The following is a 13,315-nucleotide window of genomic DNA, read 5'->3' as shown; positions in this document are numbered from 1 at the left end:
CCAGGTGGGACAGGAGACAGAACTGGGTTTGGGACATGCCAGGAGCCTTGAGTCTTACCTCAGCTTGGAAGCTTTTTAATACAGGAGCCACCATCTCTCTGATTTCCTGAAAAAGAGATCAGTGAAGAGTTCACCACAGTGCCAGGTGGGACAACCCTGGCCCCTGACTGCAGCTCACTGTCGCCCCCTGGGTCAGCATTCCCCAAACGTGTCCCGTGGACCCTGCACTCAGTGGCACCTTGAAGGGTTCCTCTTATACACACCTACACAGGGACACACACACACAGGGGGACATATCAAGTCCGACACCAAGTCTCTTCCCTGCAGGACTTTGGGAGCCTGTGCTGTAATGCACACGGGAACTTCTGGCAGAGGGACAGAGGAAGCCGCATTTCTCCAGTGGATTTGGTCATGGAATCCTCTTTGATGCGAAGGGCCTGTATGACTGGCGGTCTACTGTGGGTATGCTTTGGAGTGGGGACTGGGGAGGTGACCCCAATTCTCCACACCCAGGGTTATGCCACCAAAGTCCCTTCATGAAAACCTTCTGTCCCTTCCTTCAGTGTGGCTCAGGGGCTGTCTCCGTCGGGTCGCCCTCTCTGCTTCCCCACCCAGCATGTCAGCCACATCACACCGTATTTGCCTTTCCTTCCTCAGCAGAGCACGGGCTTCTGGCACCTTGGCTGGGTCACCCCTCACGGCACCCAGCTCAGAGGAAGGGCTCCGTAAAGGTCTGATGACCTCTATGACGATGGGCTGCCTTTGGAAGGGAGCCTCCTATTTCCAGAACCTAATTTCCTGCTTTGCACAAGTGACCCTGAGGTTCCAAGTCTCAAGGGCTCCCCTGGTAAACTCCCAGAAGTTCTCCCCAGTGTGCAAGAGAGAGGGTTTTAAAATCAAGTGTCCCAAGATCCCAACCCTAAATGCTCCAGTTCCCTGTGAGCCCCACTGGTGACTCGCCCTACTGCCACCAGCTGGGGCCCACGAGAAACACCCCCCCCCCCCCGGGAGGAGGAGCTGGGGGCACTTGAGAGCATGGGGAGGAGGTGGCAGCAGAGAGAAGCAGGAAGGAAAAGAGAGGGGCAGAAGAATACCTGTGCTCAGCTCAGGAATAAGGTTGTGTGGCTTCTGCCCTGGGGGAAAAACCCCTCTTCTGGGTCCTGGGCTCCCCTCCTCACTGACAGACGTGTCCCCTAGGGCTTTTCAGGGCTGCGGATGCACAGACGTGTGCTGGGCATCTTTAGAAGGGACATGGGGAGTGCGCGTGAGCCTAGTGGATTTGATGGCAAGAAACCACAGCAATGGAAAACACAACGTAGGTCAAAGGTTGTCAGCCGCAGTGCCGTCAGATGGGGAAGTGGACGCAAGGGAGGCAGGCTGGGAGGTCCCGCGGCAAATTTCTGAAGGGAACACAAGCCTAATGGGGGTGGCAGCTGCTCAGCTCTGTGTGGTGACTGTCACGTGGGCATGGAGCCTCTGTGTGGCCAGATCTACCGAGCAGTCTCAAAGATGCTGGAAATCCAGGTTATTGGGTAAAATCTCCTGAGATGCTAAACACTGGCAACTTACTGTAAAACCTGTGAAGCAATAAAACACTTGGCAGGGCACCTCTGGTTCAGGTTCAGGATATGTCAGTGCCAGGAGGGACTCGGGAACCAACTCTCCGGGCTCCTGAATTTACAGACGGGGGCCCGAGGCCCCACGGGGGGCTGGCTTGCTCGAAGTCCTGAGTGGCAAGCCTGGAACCTGCTGTGGGTCTACAGATTCCCCAAAGAGGCTTCTTTCAGAAGCCCACGCTCAAGTGAGTTTAGGGGATTTGAGTGTGCGTGAGGCTCCACAGGGAGGGGCTGGCAGGACTCTGGTCCAGTGCACTGTCTGCTTAAGCCCTCGGGGGAGACGAGCAAAGGCACCAGCGGGCCGTGAGCTGGCCACCAGCCAGGTGATGTTCTTAAGGAAAGCCTTAGCACGACTCTCCCCATCAGGAGAGATGAGCTCCAAAAATGAAAAATTTCAGAGGCACGACTATAATAGGAATGGAAACTTATTCCTCCTAATTACATAATTGCATAATTATGCAGTATTAAAATTATGTAAGCTGAACTCGAGGCTTAAAACCTGGCCTGGATTTCCCTCCTTGCCTGGGCCCAGGGACGGGGGATGAGATGGAAGGCTACTTTTCATCTCTGCGGCTTCCCAGAGGCTGGAGAGACAGAGGCAAAGCCTCTGGTACTCATTCTGGGCAGAAAAATCCATTGAAAGACCAAGCTGTTCTCCGTTCTAAATGGGAAGGGAAAGTCGCTCAGTATTACCATTCCTAGCTCCTGGAGTCAAACCAAGGATCGTATTTGGCCTTTCTGAAGCCACGACATGGAAAACAGATCTGAGATTCCTGCCCCTTCTCTAAGCACACCTTTCCTAACCTTAGGAAACCTTAGATTCCTGCCAGACTTGCTCCCCGGCCAAGTTCTAGCGAGATCCTACTTCCCTCTCTTGCCTTGAAGAATCAAAGATACTCATGACTTGGGTGAGGAGGATTTCACAGGTAAGAGATGGTGAAATTTCTTGCCCACGTGGCCCAACCCCTGGGTGGGCCTGCATCTTCTCCATCCCTCCAGGGACCCCTCCTTCATCAGCGAGATGGCACCAAGACCCCCAGAAGATTCCAGCAGGCAGAGTGGAATCAGCACCTCCAGGTCTGATAGCAGGAGCTTGCCTCCTCCAAGAGCCAGGCCACCTGAGCAGGTGTGGGCAGGCAGCCCAGCTAACCTGCTGGGAGGAGTATAGCCGGCTCTGGGGGTGGCCAGGGCCTCCGTTTCCCATAGTGGCTCTGAGGTGCCACCCGGCTGCCAACATTACATGGAGTCAGAAGGCTTTATTTTTCCTATCTGTGTTTACTTTATCACTAAAAAAAAAATTGAGAAGCAACAGGGGGCCGGAGAGAGGAGGGAAAGGAATTCACACATTCTCCCCTGTAAAGAACAGAAACAAGTCCTTTCTCGCCCCTTCTCCTGATGGGGCCCTTACATTGTTTAGGGCTGGTCATTATCTGGACCACCCTCCTGGCAGCTGGGAAAGACAAAGCTGGTGGCTGGGACTGTAAGGGAAGGGGTGGAGGGGAAGAACGAGGCATGTATGTGGGGGTGGGAGGCGGTTTCAGAGATGGAGGGAAGGACAAAGCGGGTGGCTGTAGCTGTCATCTCTCAGACGCCAATGGAAAAGCAAAATAAAATCAAGAACTCCAGACAAATAGCTTTTGCCATCAAGGCCAAGCATTTGACTTATATGAATGTGGGGAGAAAATGGATGTTTTATAGAGCCCTCAAAAACAATGACTTCAGTGGAGAAGCATCCTGCCCTTACTTTAGACAGCGCCGCTGAGCACCACGGGACCAAGAAACCCCGAAAGGTTGGGGGCTGTAATTTTTCTTTGGGGCTAATTAGCTTCTTTTCTTGTTAGTCACTTATGTCTACAGTTTTCAAAATATAGTTTGAACAGAGAAAAATCTGCATTCCTACTGAGTTAATTCTGTAACAGCAAATATACTGTACCTCAGGTACATTTTTCTTAAATTCCCGGCGGAGTTCAATTAAATGTTTATGAGAATGTTCACTCTCCTCCTGCCGTGCAGACAGCTCAGAAGCGACGGAATTAAGCTCCTTCTGGAACAATAAAAGAGAGAGAGAGAGAGAGAAAAGAAAAAGATTTTTTCCTCCTTTTCCTTTTTAATCATCATACAGAACAGTATTCCGAACAAGTTTTCTTAACTTACAAAGCTGAGAAAAGACAGGATATTGACTCCTGGTACAAATGAATAATTTACGAAACTGGGATGCAACCGAAAAAAAAAAAAAATCCAGGACAGCTCTTTTTGCTGGTCTGAAGACGGGCCAGATCGATAATCTCCCATAAAGTTGGGTGGAATTGTTTTTTTTCATCTCTCCCCCACCCTCCTGCCCCACCTCTTAAATTTCCAAAGGAGTGATGGCATAAGCTTGTCAGTAACTGTAGAAAAACATCTCCAAACCGTGTCAAAATAGTAAAGTGCGACATATTGTATGGGCATATCATAGTGGAAGAAAGTGCTGTCGACAGCTTTCATATATCAGAGGTGGGAACTGTTCCAACTATGACTTACTTACACTTAAGGGTTCATAAATACGCCTTTTAAGATATAGATGGCTTTTTAATTTCAGTAGATTTTGGGAAAATGAAGGTGCCAATAAGAAGCAAGCTGACCTTTTGTGTATCCTGCAGTAAATCATTTAAGGTTCACTTCAAGTGTAAGAAATATTTCACTGAAGATGCCCGGATTCAGGAGAAATGAATTAGGAGGTTGCCTTGCTAATGTGCAATGAAGGCATCAGGCCAGGTTTTTACAGGACATGCCATGGAGGGAAAAAGAGAGTGAAGGGTGGAGTGGGGGTGCTCCAGCTCACCCACAGCATGGCCAATGTCTGCTGGTTGTACATGTGTATTTGATCACTCCTTTTGTAGCTTTCTTCACTTTAACGGTGGCAGTTCCACACGGGCAGTACAATTCACCATGAGTTGTCATGGATTTCATTTGCATAATTCAAGAAATACTCTGTTTATGTGGTCTGCTGCCTTCTTGCACCATCCCAAGATGGGCTTTTTTTCTAGACCATAACTCAAGGAGCATTTTTGTATTTATCACCCGATTATATCTGCAGCAATCAAGCCCTATAATTTCCTAAATCCGGTGATGCAATAAATTTCTGCAATCAGATTTATTAAAAACACACACGCAGATGCAAGGGTGCATTTCGAGGGTGAACTCTTTAATCTAACACATGTATGATGAGGCCCAGCACCGTGTTGAAAGACCCCATTCGTCATTGCTAATATGCATTCATCTTGCACACACAATGAAACACTTTTACCATTAGATAATGAAATAAAAGTACTATTAGCCGCTGCAAATTCTTTTCCCTCTAAGAGACAGAATGCATGTAATTGTCTTATATCATGTCTGAGAGTCGGTAAATCTGCTCAATAGCAGTTCACCATAGCACCATAAAACTCACACCCATCGGAAGCTGGAGAGCCTGCCCCAAACTCAGGATGTGTGTCTGCCTCAGAGCCTTTGGGAGAAATCAGGGAGAGAATTTCTATTTTTGGAGAAATGTCTAACCTCTTTGGAGATTCACGAGACCAGAAGGCAGAAGGTCCAGGCATAAAGGGAGCAATTGAAATAGGCATAATAGGCATGGGAATAGGGCATGTGGTGCTCTCCAAGGTGCTGAACCCAATTCTGTGCTACAGTAGTGGGTACACCAACCTGAGGCGCAGGGCTTAGGGCTCAAATGTCCCATGGAATTTTGAGCCAGGTGAGGAACAAGGTGCCACGGGAGAGAGAAACAGAAACAGATTCTAACAATTTGCCAAGGTGACAGAGGGGAAAAATGGAGATTTTTGGTTTATCATCATTCAAAAAGAATCTTTTTCCAATAAAGAAACTACAATCAACCACAATAAAAAATTGAATGATTGGAAAGGGATCTGTATTTTCAGCAATAGGGCAAATAAAAGAGAGACAAACACCAACCAGGTGGTGCGGCCAGGTGGACAGAACCTCACCTGGCAGGAGAGAAGAACCTGGGGTGTCGCAGTCAATTTGGCTGTGGCAGAGTGCTCACAGTTGTCCTTCATTTTTCTTGCCCATCTTAAAGACAGAGATGTGATTTTTACATTGCTGGAGGACAATCAGAACTGGGTCTTGAGTTAACATCACTTGGTTTGGGATGGTGAAGTATCTGACATCATGTTCTTATCTCTCGGCCACTGTCCCTCCCTGCACCACAGCAACCAATATACCTGGAAGGGGCTGGACTTGAACTCCTTATTCAAAACATCCAAACCAGGCTCTGAGAGGAAATCTCAGAGGAGGGTAAGTCCACCTGCCTGACACGACTACCCTGGCTCCCTCCACCCAAACCTCCTAGACTGCTGGTGAGTGTGAATCTGTCTGCTCTGTCCACATTTCTGATGAGAAGAGGTGAGATTAGGCTGGGGAATATCAGCAGGGCCCCAGACCTGGCCCCATGTAAGCCAAGATTTTGGCGTCTTTCCTGTTCAGCCCCAGAGGAGCAGACGGTATGACTTATGTCCATGTTCTTTTCAACTTTGTCTAAATACGCTCATCCTTCAACCCTAATTTCTTGTTGCATTTCTACGGTAAGCTTACTAACAACAACAACAACAATAATAATGATCACAACTATCATTTATTGGGTGCTTACACGCATCAGGCATCATGGTTAGCTCCTTGCAAACATTATCTCAGGTAACAAACACATTAACGTGTCTGTTAGGCGATTTAATCAGGGAACTAAGAAGTAAATTAGTTTATTCTAATAATTCAGGTGTGAATTATCTCCTTGGTGGATTATAAAGGCAAAATTGTAATGCCCTGCTCTTCATAGGGCTTCTACTCCACTTTCCCACTAGCTGGGGGTTGTTCAGAGAGCTCATTTTAAACACTATAAATGTGAAAAGCATCAATACAGTACCAAGTGTTCAACAAATGTTGGCTCTTATATTTAGATAAACTGAGAGTTCAGGAAACACCACACGAGATCAGTGATTCTAACAGTTTTACATTTCACAGACCAGTAAAAATCTCACCAAAAAAGAAAAAAAAAAGCCCATGAGACCAATAGGCTAATGCCAAGTCTTACTGTATCAAGCAAAGACATTAAAAGCCACTCTCTCCCACCCTAAAAGATAGGATATTTGAACATCAACAAAGGCAAGTGGGCCAGTGACAGAATTGACAAATCTTTAAAAATAAATACATTTAAAATAAAAAGCTCACAGCACTGTATTTTGAAGGAACAGAAAAGAACCCTCTCATCCACATAAACCAGAAGTGGTCTGAAGTAAAGTTGTAGAAACTGAGTGTCTGAACCTCAGTACACACACAGCTAGCCTCTCCTATGATGATCAAGCAGAATTCCGGATCCTCGCCCAGCCCAGCCCCCAGCCCCAGGGAGCCATGATTAACACAGCCCCAGACTTTGGGCCAGGCCCAGGCGGGGTGGAGACTCATCTGATTAACCGGCCATCAGCAGCAGACAGACAGCCCGGAGCCCGGCGCAGACCATTCAAATAATGATCATCATAAACAGCCCATTTGCAACTAAAAAGAAATAATTTTAATGAGCTTGAAGCAGATGATAGATGCAGCTGAGGCTCGTGCCAATGTGCAGAGAGAAAGGAAGCTGGGATTGAGCTGCACCCAGGACCAGGAGCAGCAAGAAAAAGCTGGGGTGGCAAGGAAGGGCTCTTCTGATGGGAGGGACAGCCCTGTTGCTAGCCTGCTATAAGTGCCCACTGCCTGGGGAATGCCCTTAGCTCCAGGTGCTGGGCAACCTGCGGGCTTAGACCTCCAAGGCACTTAGAGTCTTGGAACGTCTGAGCCAGAACCACTGTCCAAAGTTCAACTGCACACACTCCTCTGCATGCATTTTGCCATATTGATATTCCACATGAATTTCTATTTACTTAATATTTATATTTTCTTTTTTTTTTAAAGATTTTATTTATTTATTTTTAGAGAGGGAAGGGAGGAAGAAAGAGAGAGAAAAACATGAATGTGCGGTTGCTGGGGGCCGTGGCCTGCAACCCAGGCATGTGCCCTGACTGGGAATCAAACCTGCGATGCTTTGGTTCGCCACCCACGCTCAATCCACTGAGCTATGCCAGTCAGGGCTAATATTTATATTTTCAAAACAACTCCTATTTCTTTCTTTTTGATTAAGATGTGCAGAGCTTCAAGTTCAATTTTAAGACAGAACTTTTACATCCTTGTAACCACTGCCCAGGATCAAGGTATAGCATGTGCACATTCCTAGCACCTCAGCAGGGCACTCCTGCCCCTTCTAGTGAGCACCGCTTAAAGGTAACCAGTATTTTTACCCGAGCATTAAGGATAAGTTTTGTCTTCTCTTGACCTGTATGTAAAGAACCTCTCTTTTTAAAATCTAAATAAATGCATTTGAAAAGGAAATGTTTAACGACTAGAGAATCCTATGCCACAAACAGATTGTAGCGGTTAAAATAAAAGTACAGTGAAAACAAAGCATTGATGCCTGTCATTGTTATAATAGAGGGTTGCTTGGCAAGAGCTGGAGAGGCGTTGCAGGTAGTGTGCTGCCAAACAGAGACTTTCCTACCGTTAGAATGAGAAGGAATGGAAGGGACCGAGGCAGTACAACCCACTGCGCCTCCCGACGTGAGTCAATCCCTTCTAAAGCCAGACCTACTTACTGCTGATAACCATCTCATGCCGTCAGTGGGTGCACGCCCCACACTTTGGCAAATATTGACTGAATTGGATTCTTCCATTGTAGAGATGAGGAAACAGGAGCAGACAGCTTAGGCTGCCTGCCCAAGCCACAGAGCAGATATAAGAGGCTGGATTTCTTCAGAGAGGACAGTGGGTCTTGGGTGGGGAAGAAAAACTGTTGGTTACCTATGGGGAGGCAAGTTCAACTGTCTCCCCAACCAGGAGAGACTGGGAATCGAATTACAAGAATACATAATTTTGAAAGAAATTTAACACCTGACCCCTAAGTGTCAATTATGTACACAGTTTTGAGCTAAATGCTGCGTTCTTTTTTTTAAAGATTTAATTTATTTATTTTCAGAGAGAGGAAGGGAAGGAGAGAGAGGAGAGAAACATCAATGTGTGGTTGCCTCTCACATGCCCCCTCCTGGGGACCAGGCCTGCAACCCAGGCATGTGCCCTGACTGGGAATCAAACTGGCAACCCTTTGGTTCGCAGGCCCACACTCAACCCACTGAGCTACCCCAGCCAGGGCTAGATGCTATGTTCTTACAGGGAGACACAAATAAAACACAATCTGAGTTGTGCATCTGCATGTCAGTTCCCCCAATATATGTCCACACTCTTCTCAGCTCTGAAGACACCTCCACACTCAGACACATCACCTTAATTCACACCAACTCTGAGAAGAGACCTTCTAAAAGAATGCAGTAATTGTTAGGGATCAGGGTTACGGAAGCGAGAACCTCAGGTGTTTCCAAGGCTTGAAGGGATTCGTAAAGGGAAACAGCTCTTCCTCAGTATGTCTGTCCCTCCCCTGCTCAAAACCCACTCAGGGCTCTCCACTGCCCTAGGACAACGTCCACACTTCTGATTTAGGCATCCCTGGGTCCCTGCTAGCCCCTCCCATCCTCTCCTCTCCGTGGTTCCTTCCCAACCAGACTGAATTCCTTGTAGAAATCCAAACGCACCGAGGTCTCCCAACTCCATGGCTCCACAGACTTCATCCCTCACTAGATTATCTCATTCTGCCTTTGCAGTTGATCTTAAGCCATCCTTTTGTCTTGACTCAAAGGTCCCCTCTCCCAGGAAGGCTTCTTGGACCCTCCCCTCCAATCCTGGGCATCTCCTTTGTTCCTGTTAACCCTTTCTGATATTTGCCCTCCAATTTTATTTTTTATTTAAAAAAAATTTTTTTAAAGGTTTTATGTATTTATTTTTAGACACAGGAGAAGGAAAGGAGAAAGAGAGACAGACGTGTGCTCTGACTGGGAACCAAACCAGCGACCTTTTGGTTTGCAGGCCTGTGCTCAATTCACTGAGCTACACCAGCCAGGGCCTGATTTTATTTTTTAAATCCCTAGAACCTTTCCTTCAGGTGAATTCTTACACAGAAATTCCTTATAAAAATCAAGAGATCATAGCTAACATTTCTGAGTGCCTATTATTATATATATGACAAGGCTGTGCAGAAAAAGTCCAGCCATTGTTAATATAATGAGAAGGCTTGCGCAACATTGATGTAACCTGGCAGCCAAGGAGAATAGACTGGAATGCACGTGTGAACAATGACAATTTCACTGCATTAGTCAGTGGGGGCAGTAGACACCATTAAGTGAGCAGGTGTACTGTGTGGCCGTTGCATTCAAAATGACTGGGCAAGTAGAACAATGAATCTGCATCAACTTTTGTGTTAAGCTTGAACATTCCTCTGTGGAAACTATTCAGATGATTCACAAAGGCCACAACTGTGGGCAACTGGTGATTGGCAGCTTCATTACAACAATGTGTCTGCTTAGAGCAATGTGTCTTCACGTCTTGTGTGGTTTTCTGGTAAAATACCAAATCACCTAGGTGATTCAGCCTCTCTACAGTCCAGATTTGGTGCCCTGTGACTTCTTGTTCCCAAAACTAAAATCACCTTTGACAGGGAAGAGATTTCAGACCACAGATGAGATTCAGGAAAATACAACGGGGCAGCTGATGGTGACTGGGAGAAGTGCGTGAGGTCCAAAGGTGCCTGCCTACTTTAAAGGGACCGAGACATCATTGTCCTATGTACAATGTTTCTTGTATCTTGTAACTTCTTCAGTAAATGTCTCTCTTTTTCATATGGCTAAATACCTTCTGGACAAACCTTGTATACTAATATTTACAGACTATACTAAACGTTTTATGTATATTATTATATCCTGTAAGGATTTGCGAGCGAAGTGACAGTTGAGATTCCAGGCCAAGTATAGAAAACCAGGATGAGCAGACTTCTAATATAGTCTCCAACTTCCTCGAACACAGACACAGAATTCTGCTTTCTCTTTACTATAGAGAGATGCAACTAGAGATGTTGGACCCTCATTCACCCAACCATCCATCCACCTACCCACCCATCAAACCATCATTTCTGGTGTGCTAGATATTTGATAAGGGAGATAGCACAGATGAATAAGATACTACTGTATGTTCTAAGAGTTCAGAAACCAAAGGAGACAAGTTAGGGCATAAATAATTCAGGTAAAAGGGGACAAAGGCCATCATGTTAAGATATCATTCCAATGCAGGCTTGGAGGAATGTGAAACCCTAATATAGCTCCTATATTTGAGATGGGTATGGAAACAAATGTGACAAGAGAGAGAGGTAGAGTTTCACCCTCCTCTTCTAATTAAATCACTGTGTGGTTCCCAATGTGGGCAAGGCCTGCCAGTACCCACTAAGGAGTTACGCAGGCTGGAAGTCCTTTATCTGACCACCATCCAGTCACCTAACTGACCATCCATTTACCTACTCATCCAATCATCCATCTATCTAATCATTCACTCAGTCATCAATCAGCCATCCATCCATTCATCCATCCATCCACCCACCCACCCATCTATCCACTCATCCATCCATCCAACTAATTACTGAGCCCAAACTCTGTGCCAGGACAGGGCTAGGTACTGATATATAGCAATCAACCGAGTCCTTGTCCTTGGGGAGTTCATAGTGCAGGGGAAGACAAACAGGTCAACCCTAATGCTGTGTGCCTAAGTAAAATATGAAAAGTATACATAAAGTATGAAAGGAACACAGAGAGCACAGTGATTTCTCGTGATTTGGGGGAACATCTGACCTGGGTGCAGAAGGGTGAGTGTGTCGGATGAATAAGCCAGACATCCCAGGTAGAGGAAATGGGATAATTGCCAACAGCCCTCTAACTGGTCTTCCTATTCCTGTCTTTTGTTCTCTTCTTTTTAATATGTACCATTATCAAACACGCTATGCATTTTACTTACTTATTTTATATACTAAAATGAAAACTCCATGACAGCAAGGCAGAGAATCTGGCCCCTCCCTTCTTATTATATATTCAGTGCCCAGAACAGTTCTTGACCCACAGTAGGCACTCTAGAAATGTTTGTTGGTCAAATGAACGAATAAATGAATGCTATGTATCAGATGCCCTGAAAGAGCCTGGTCTGTCTGGGGAACAATGATGTGGTTCTGAGACCACAGACTTGTGTCCAAATTCTAGCTTTGACATTTCACTAGCAGCATGACCTTGGACAAATGACTCAACCTCCATTTCTGCGTCTTAACATGGGGATACAATTTTAAGCCCACAGGGTTATTAAGAAGATTCCTTGAGAACCAGATTGTAAGAACCAGGTGAAGTACTTGGCACAGTGTCTAGCGTCTTCAGTGTTCATACTCCCCAACGGAATGTCAGTCCCTCAGGGTGGGGACTGGGCCTGTTTTGCTCACAGCTATGGCTCTTCTAACTGAGTGCCAGGCGCGCTGTAGGCACCCAGCGCACATTTGTGAATGAATGACTGTTAGTAGATATAAGCATGAGAAATCCTTTGTGGCAGAAGCTAGGTGGGGCCCACTTCGGGGCACCAAATGTCCCATCTCGCGTCTCAGGTCCATGGAGCCATTTGGGGCTCTGCCATCAGAATCCCAGGCAAGCACCAAGGTGGAGGGTTTTCAGGGGACACCGTGGGCACAGCGCAAGCGCTGCCTTCAAATGGGCCTCAGAGGCCGGCTCTTGGAGGGGGCGGGTGGGGATGACCTGGGATGGAGGGCACATGCTGGCCTGCCACGAGCAAGGGGACAAGACAAGACGGATGGTTCCGCAGCCCGCTGAGATGGATAACTGAGCCGCGCTGAGAGACAGCCCGGGTTGCCAGAGCCATCCATCACTCCCTGCACCGTATGTAAATTTCAGATGCCAAGATGTATTGGGCCAATTATCTGAGGCTGGGGCCAGGGGTGGTGTCTACGAGAAAGAGTTTCCAGCCAGGCTGGTTTTACTACATTCCATCAGCTGGACCAGGGTGATAGTTCACACTCAGGTCAAAGATCCTGACCTTGAGGCCTGAGTGTGTGGGTGAGATTGCCAACAACTTCTTAGTGAATTTTATATAACTGTCCCATAGAGCTTATGATATATACTCTGTCCATGCTAACTGGCACACAAAAGTTCATTTAATTCTCCCAATAATACTTGGCTTGCAGTGGATTCTCTACCTAGAATGTCTGTTGAGGGAGCAAATGAATGGTCCTATGATGTAGGTACCATTTTACACATGGGGCCTACAGAGACAAGGCCACTCTCCAAGGTCACACAGCTGGAAAGTTACATGGGGATGTGACCCTGTGTCTGTCTGGGTTCTTTCCTCCAGATACTGATGGGGCATCTTTTCCTGGATCTGTCTGTCCTCAACAAGGACTCATGTGGCCTGAAAAGCAGGAGCATGATTGGGTCCGGTCAGTCTATCTGTCTGTCCACCCATCTGTCCACCCACCTATCTACCCACTCATTCATTCACTCTGTTACTATTTAAGTGCCCACAATGTTGCCAGAATGAGCCACATAAAGGGTTTGGTCACACAGAGCAAACAGACTACTAAGGCTGTGGTCCCTCAGGTTCTGAAGAAGCTCCCCCAGCTCAGGCTTCCAGAAAATCCAGGTGGCAACTTACTTTTAGTTGGAGGCAGGCCAAGAGCCAGCATTTGGCAGAAAGAA

At 46.8% G+C, this 13,315-nt stretch overlaps 1 protein-coding gene across 2 annotated transcripts in view; it reads right to left on the bottom strand.

Moving 5' to 3' along the window:
• The window catches only part of CUX2 (cut like homeobox 2), a 219,988-nt gene that overhangs the window by 80,959 nt on the left and 125,714 nt on the right, over positions 1–13,315 (bottom strand). For both annotated transcript variants that reach the window (XM_028528014.2, XM_036014935.1), the window contains exons 2-3: positions 3,550–3,660; positions 59–106 (exon numbers count right to left, since the gene is read on the bottom strand). In XM_028528014.2, coding sequence (XP_028383815.1) covers positions 59–106; positions 3,550–3,660 — 159 coding nt within the window. The remainder of the gene's footprint in view (positions 1–58; positions 107–3,549; positions 3,661–13,315) is intronic.

The sequence above is a fragment of the Phyllostomus discolor genome, chromosome 13 (genome assembly GCF_004126475.2).
Source record: "Phyllostomus discolor isolate MPI-MPIP mPhyDis1 chromosome 13, mPhyDis1.pri.v3, whole genome shotgun sequence".
NCBI lineage: Eukaryota > Metazoa > Chordata > Mammalia > Chiroptera > Phyllostomidae > Phyllostomus > Phyllostomus discolor.
Note: the sequence above shows the minus strand (reverse complement) of the source record. Positions and strands in the feature narration are given on the sequence as shown.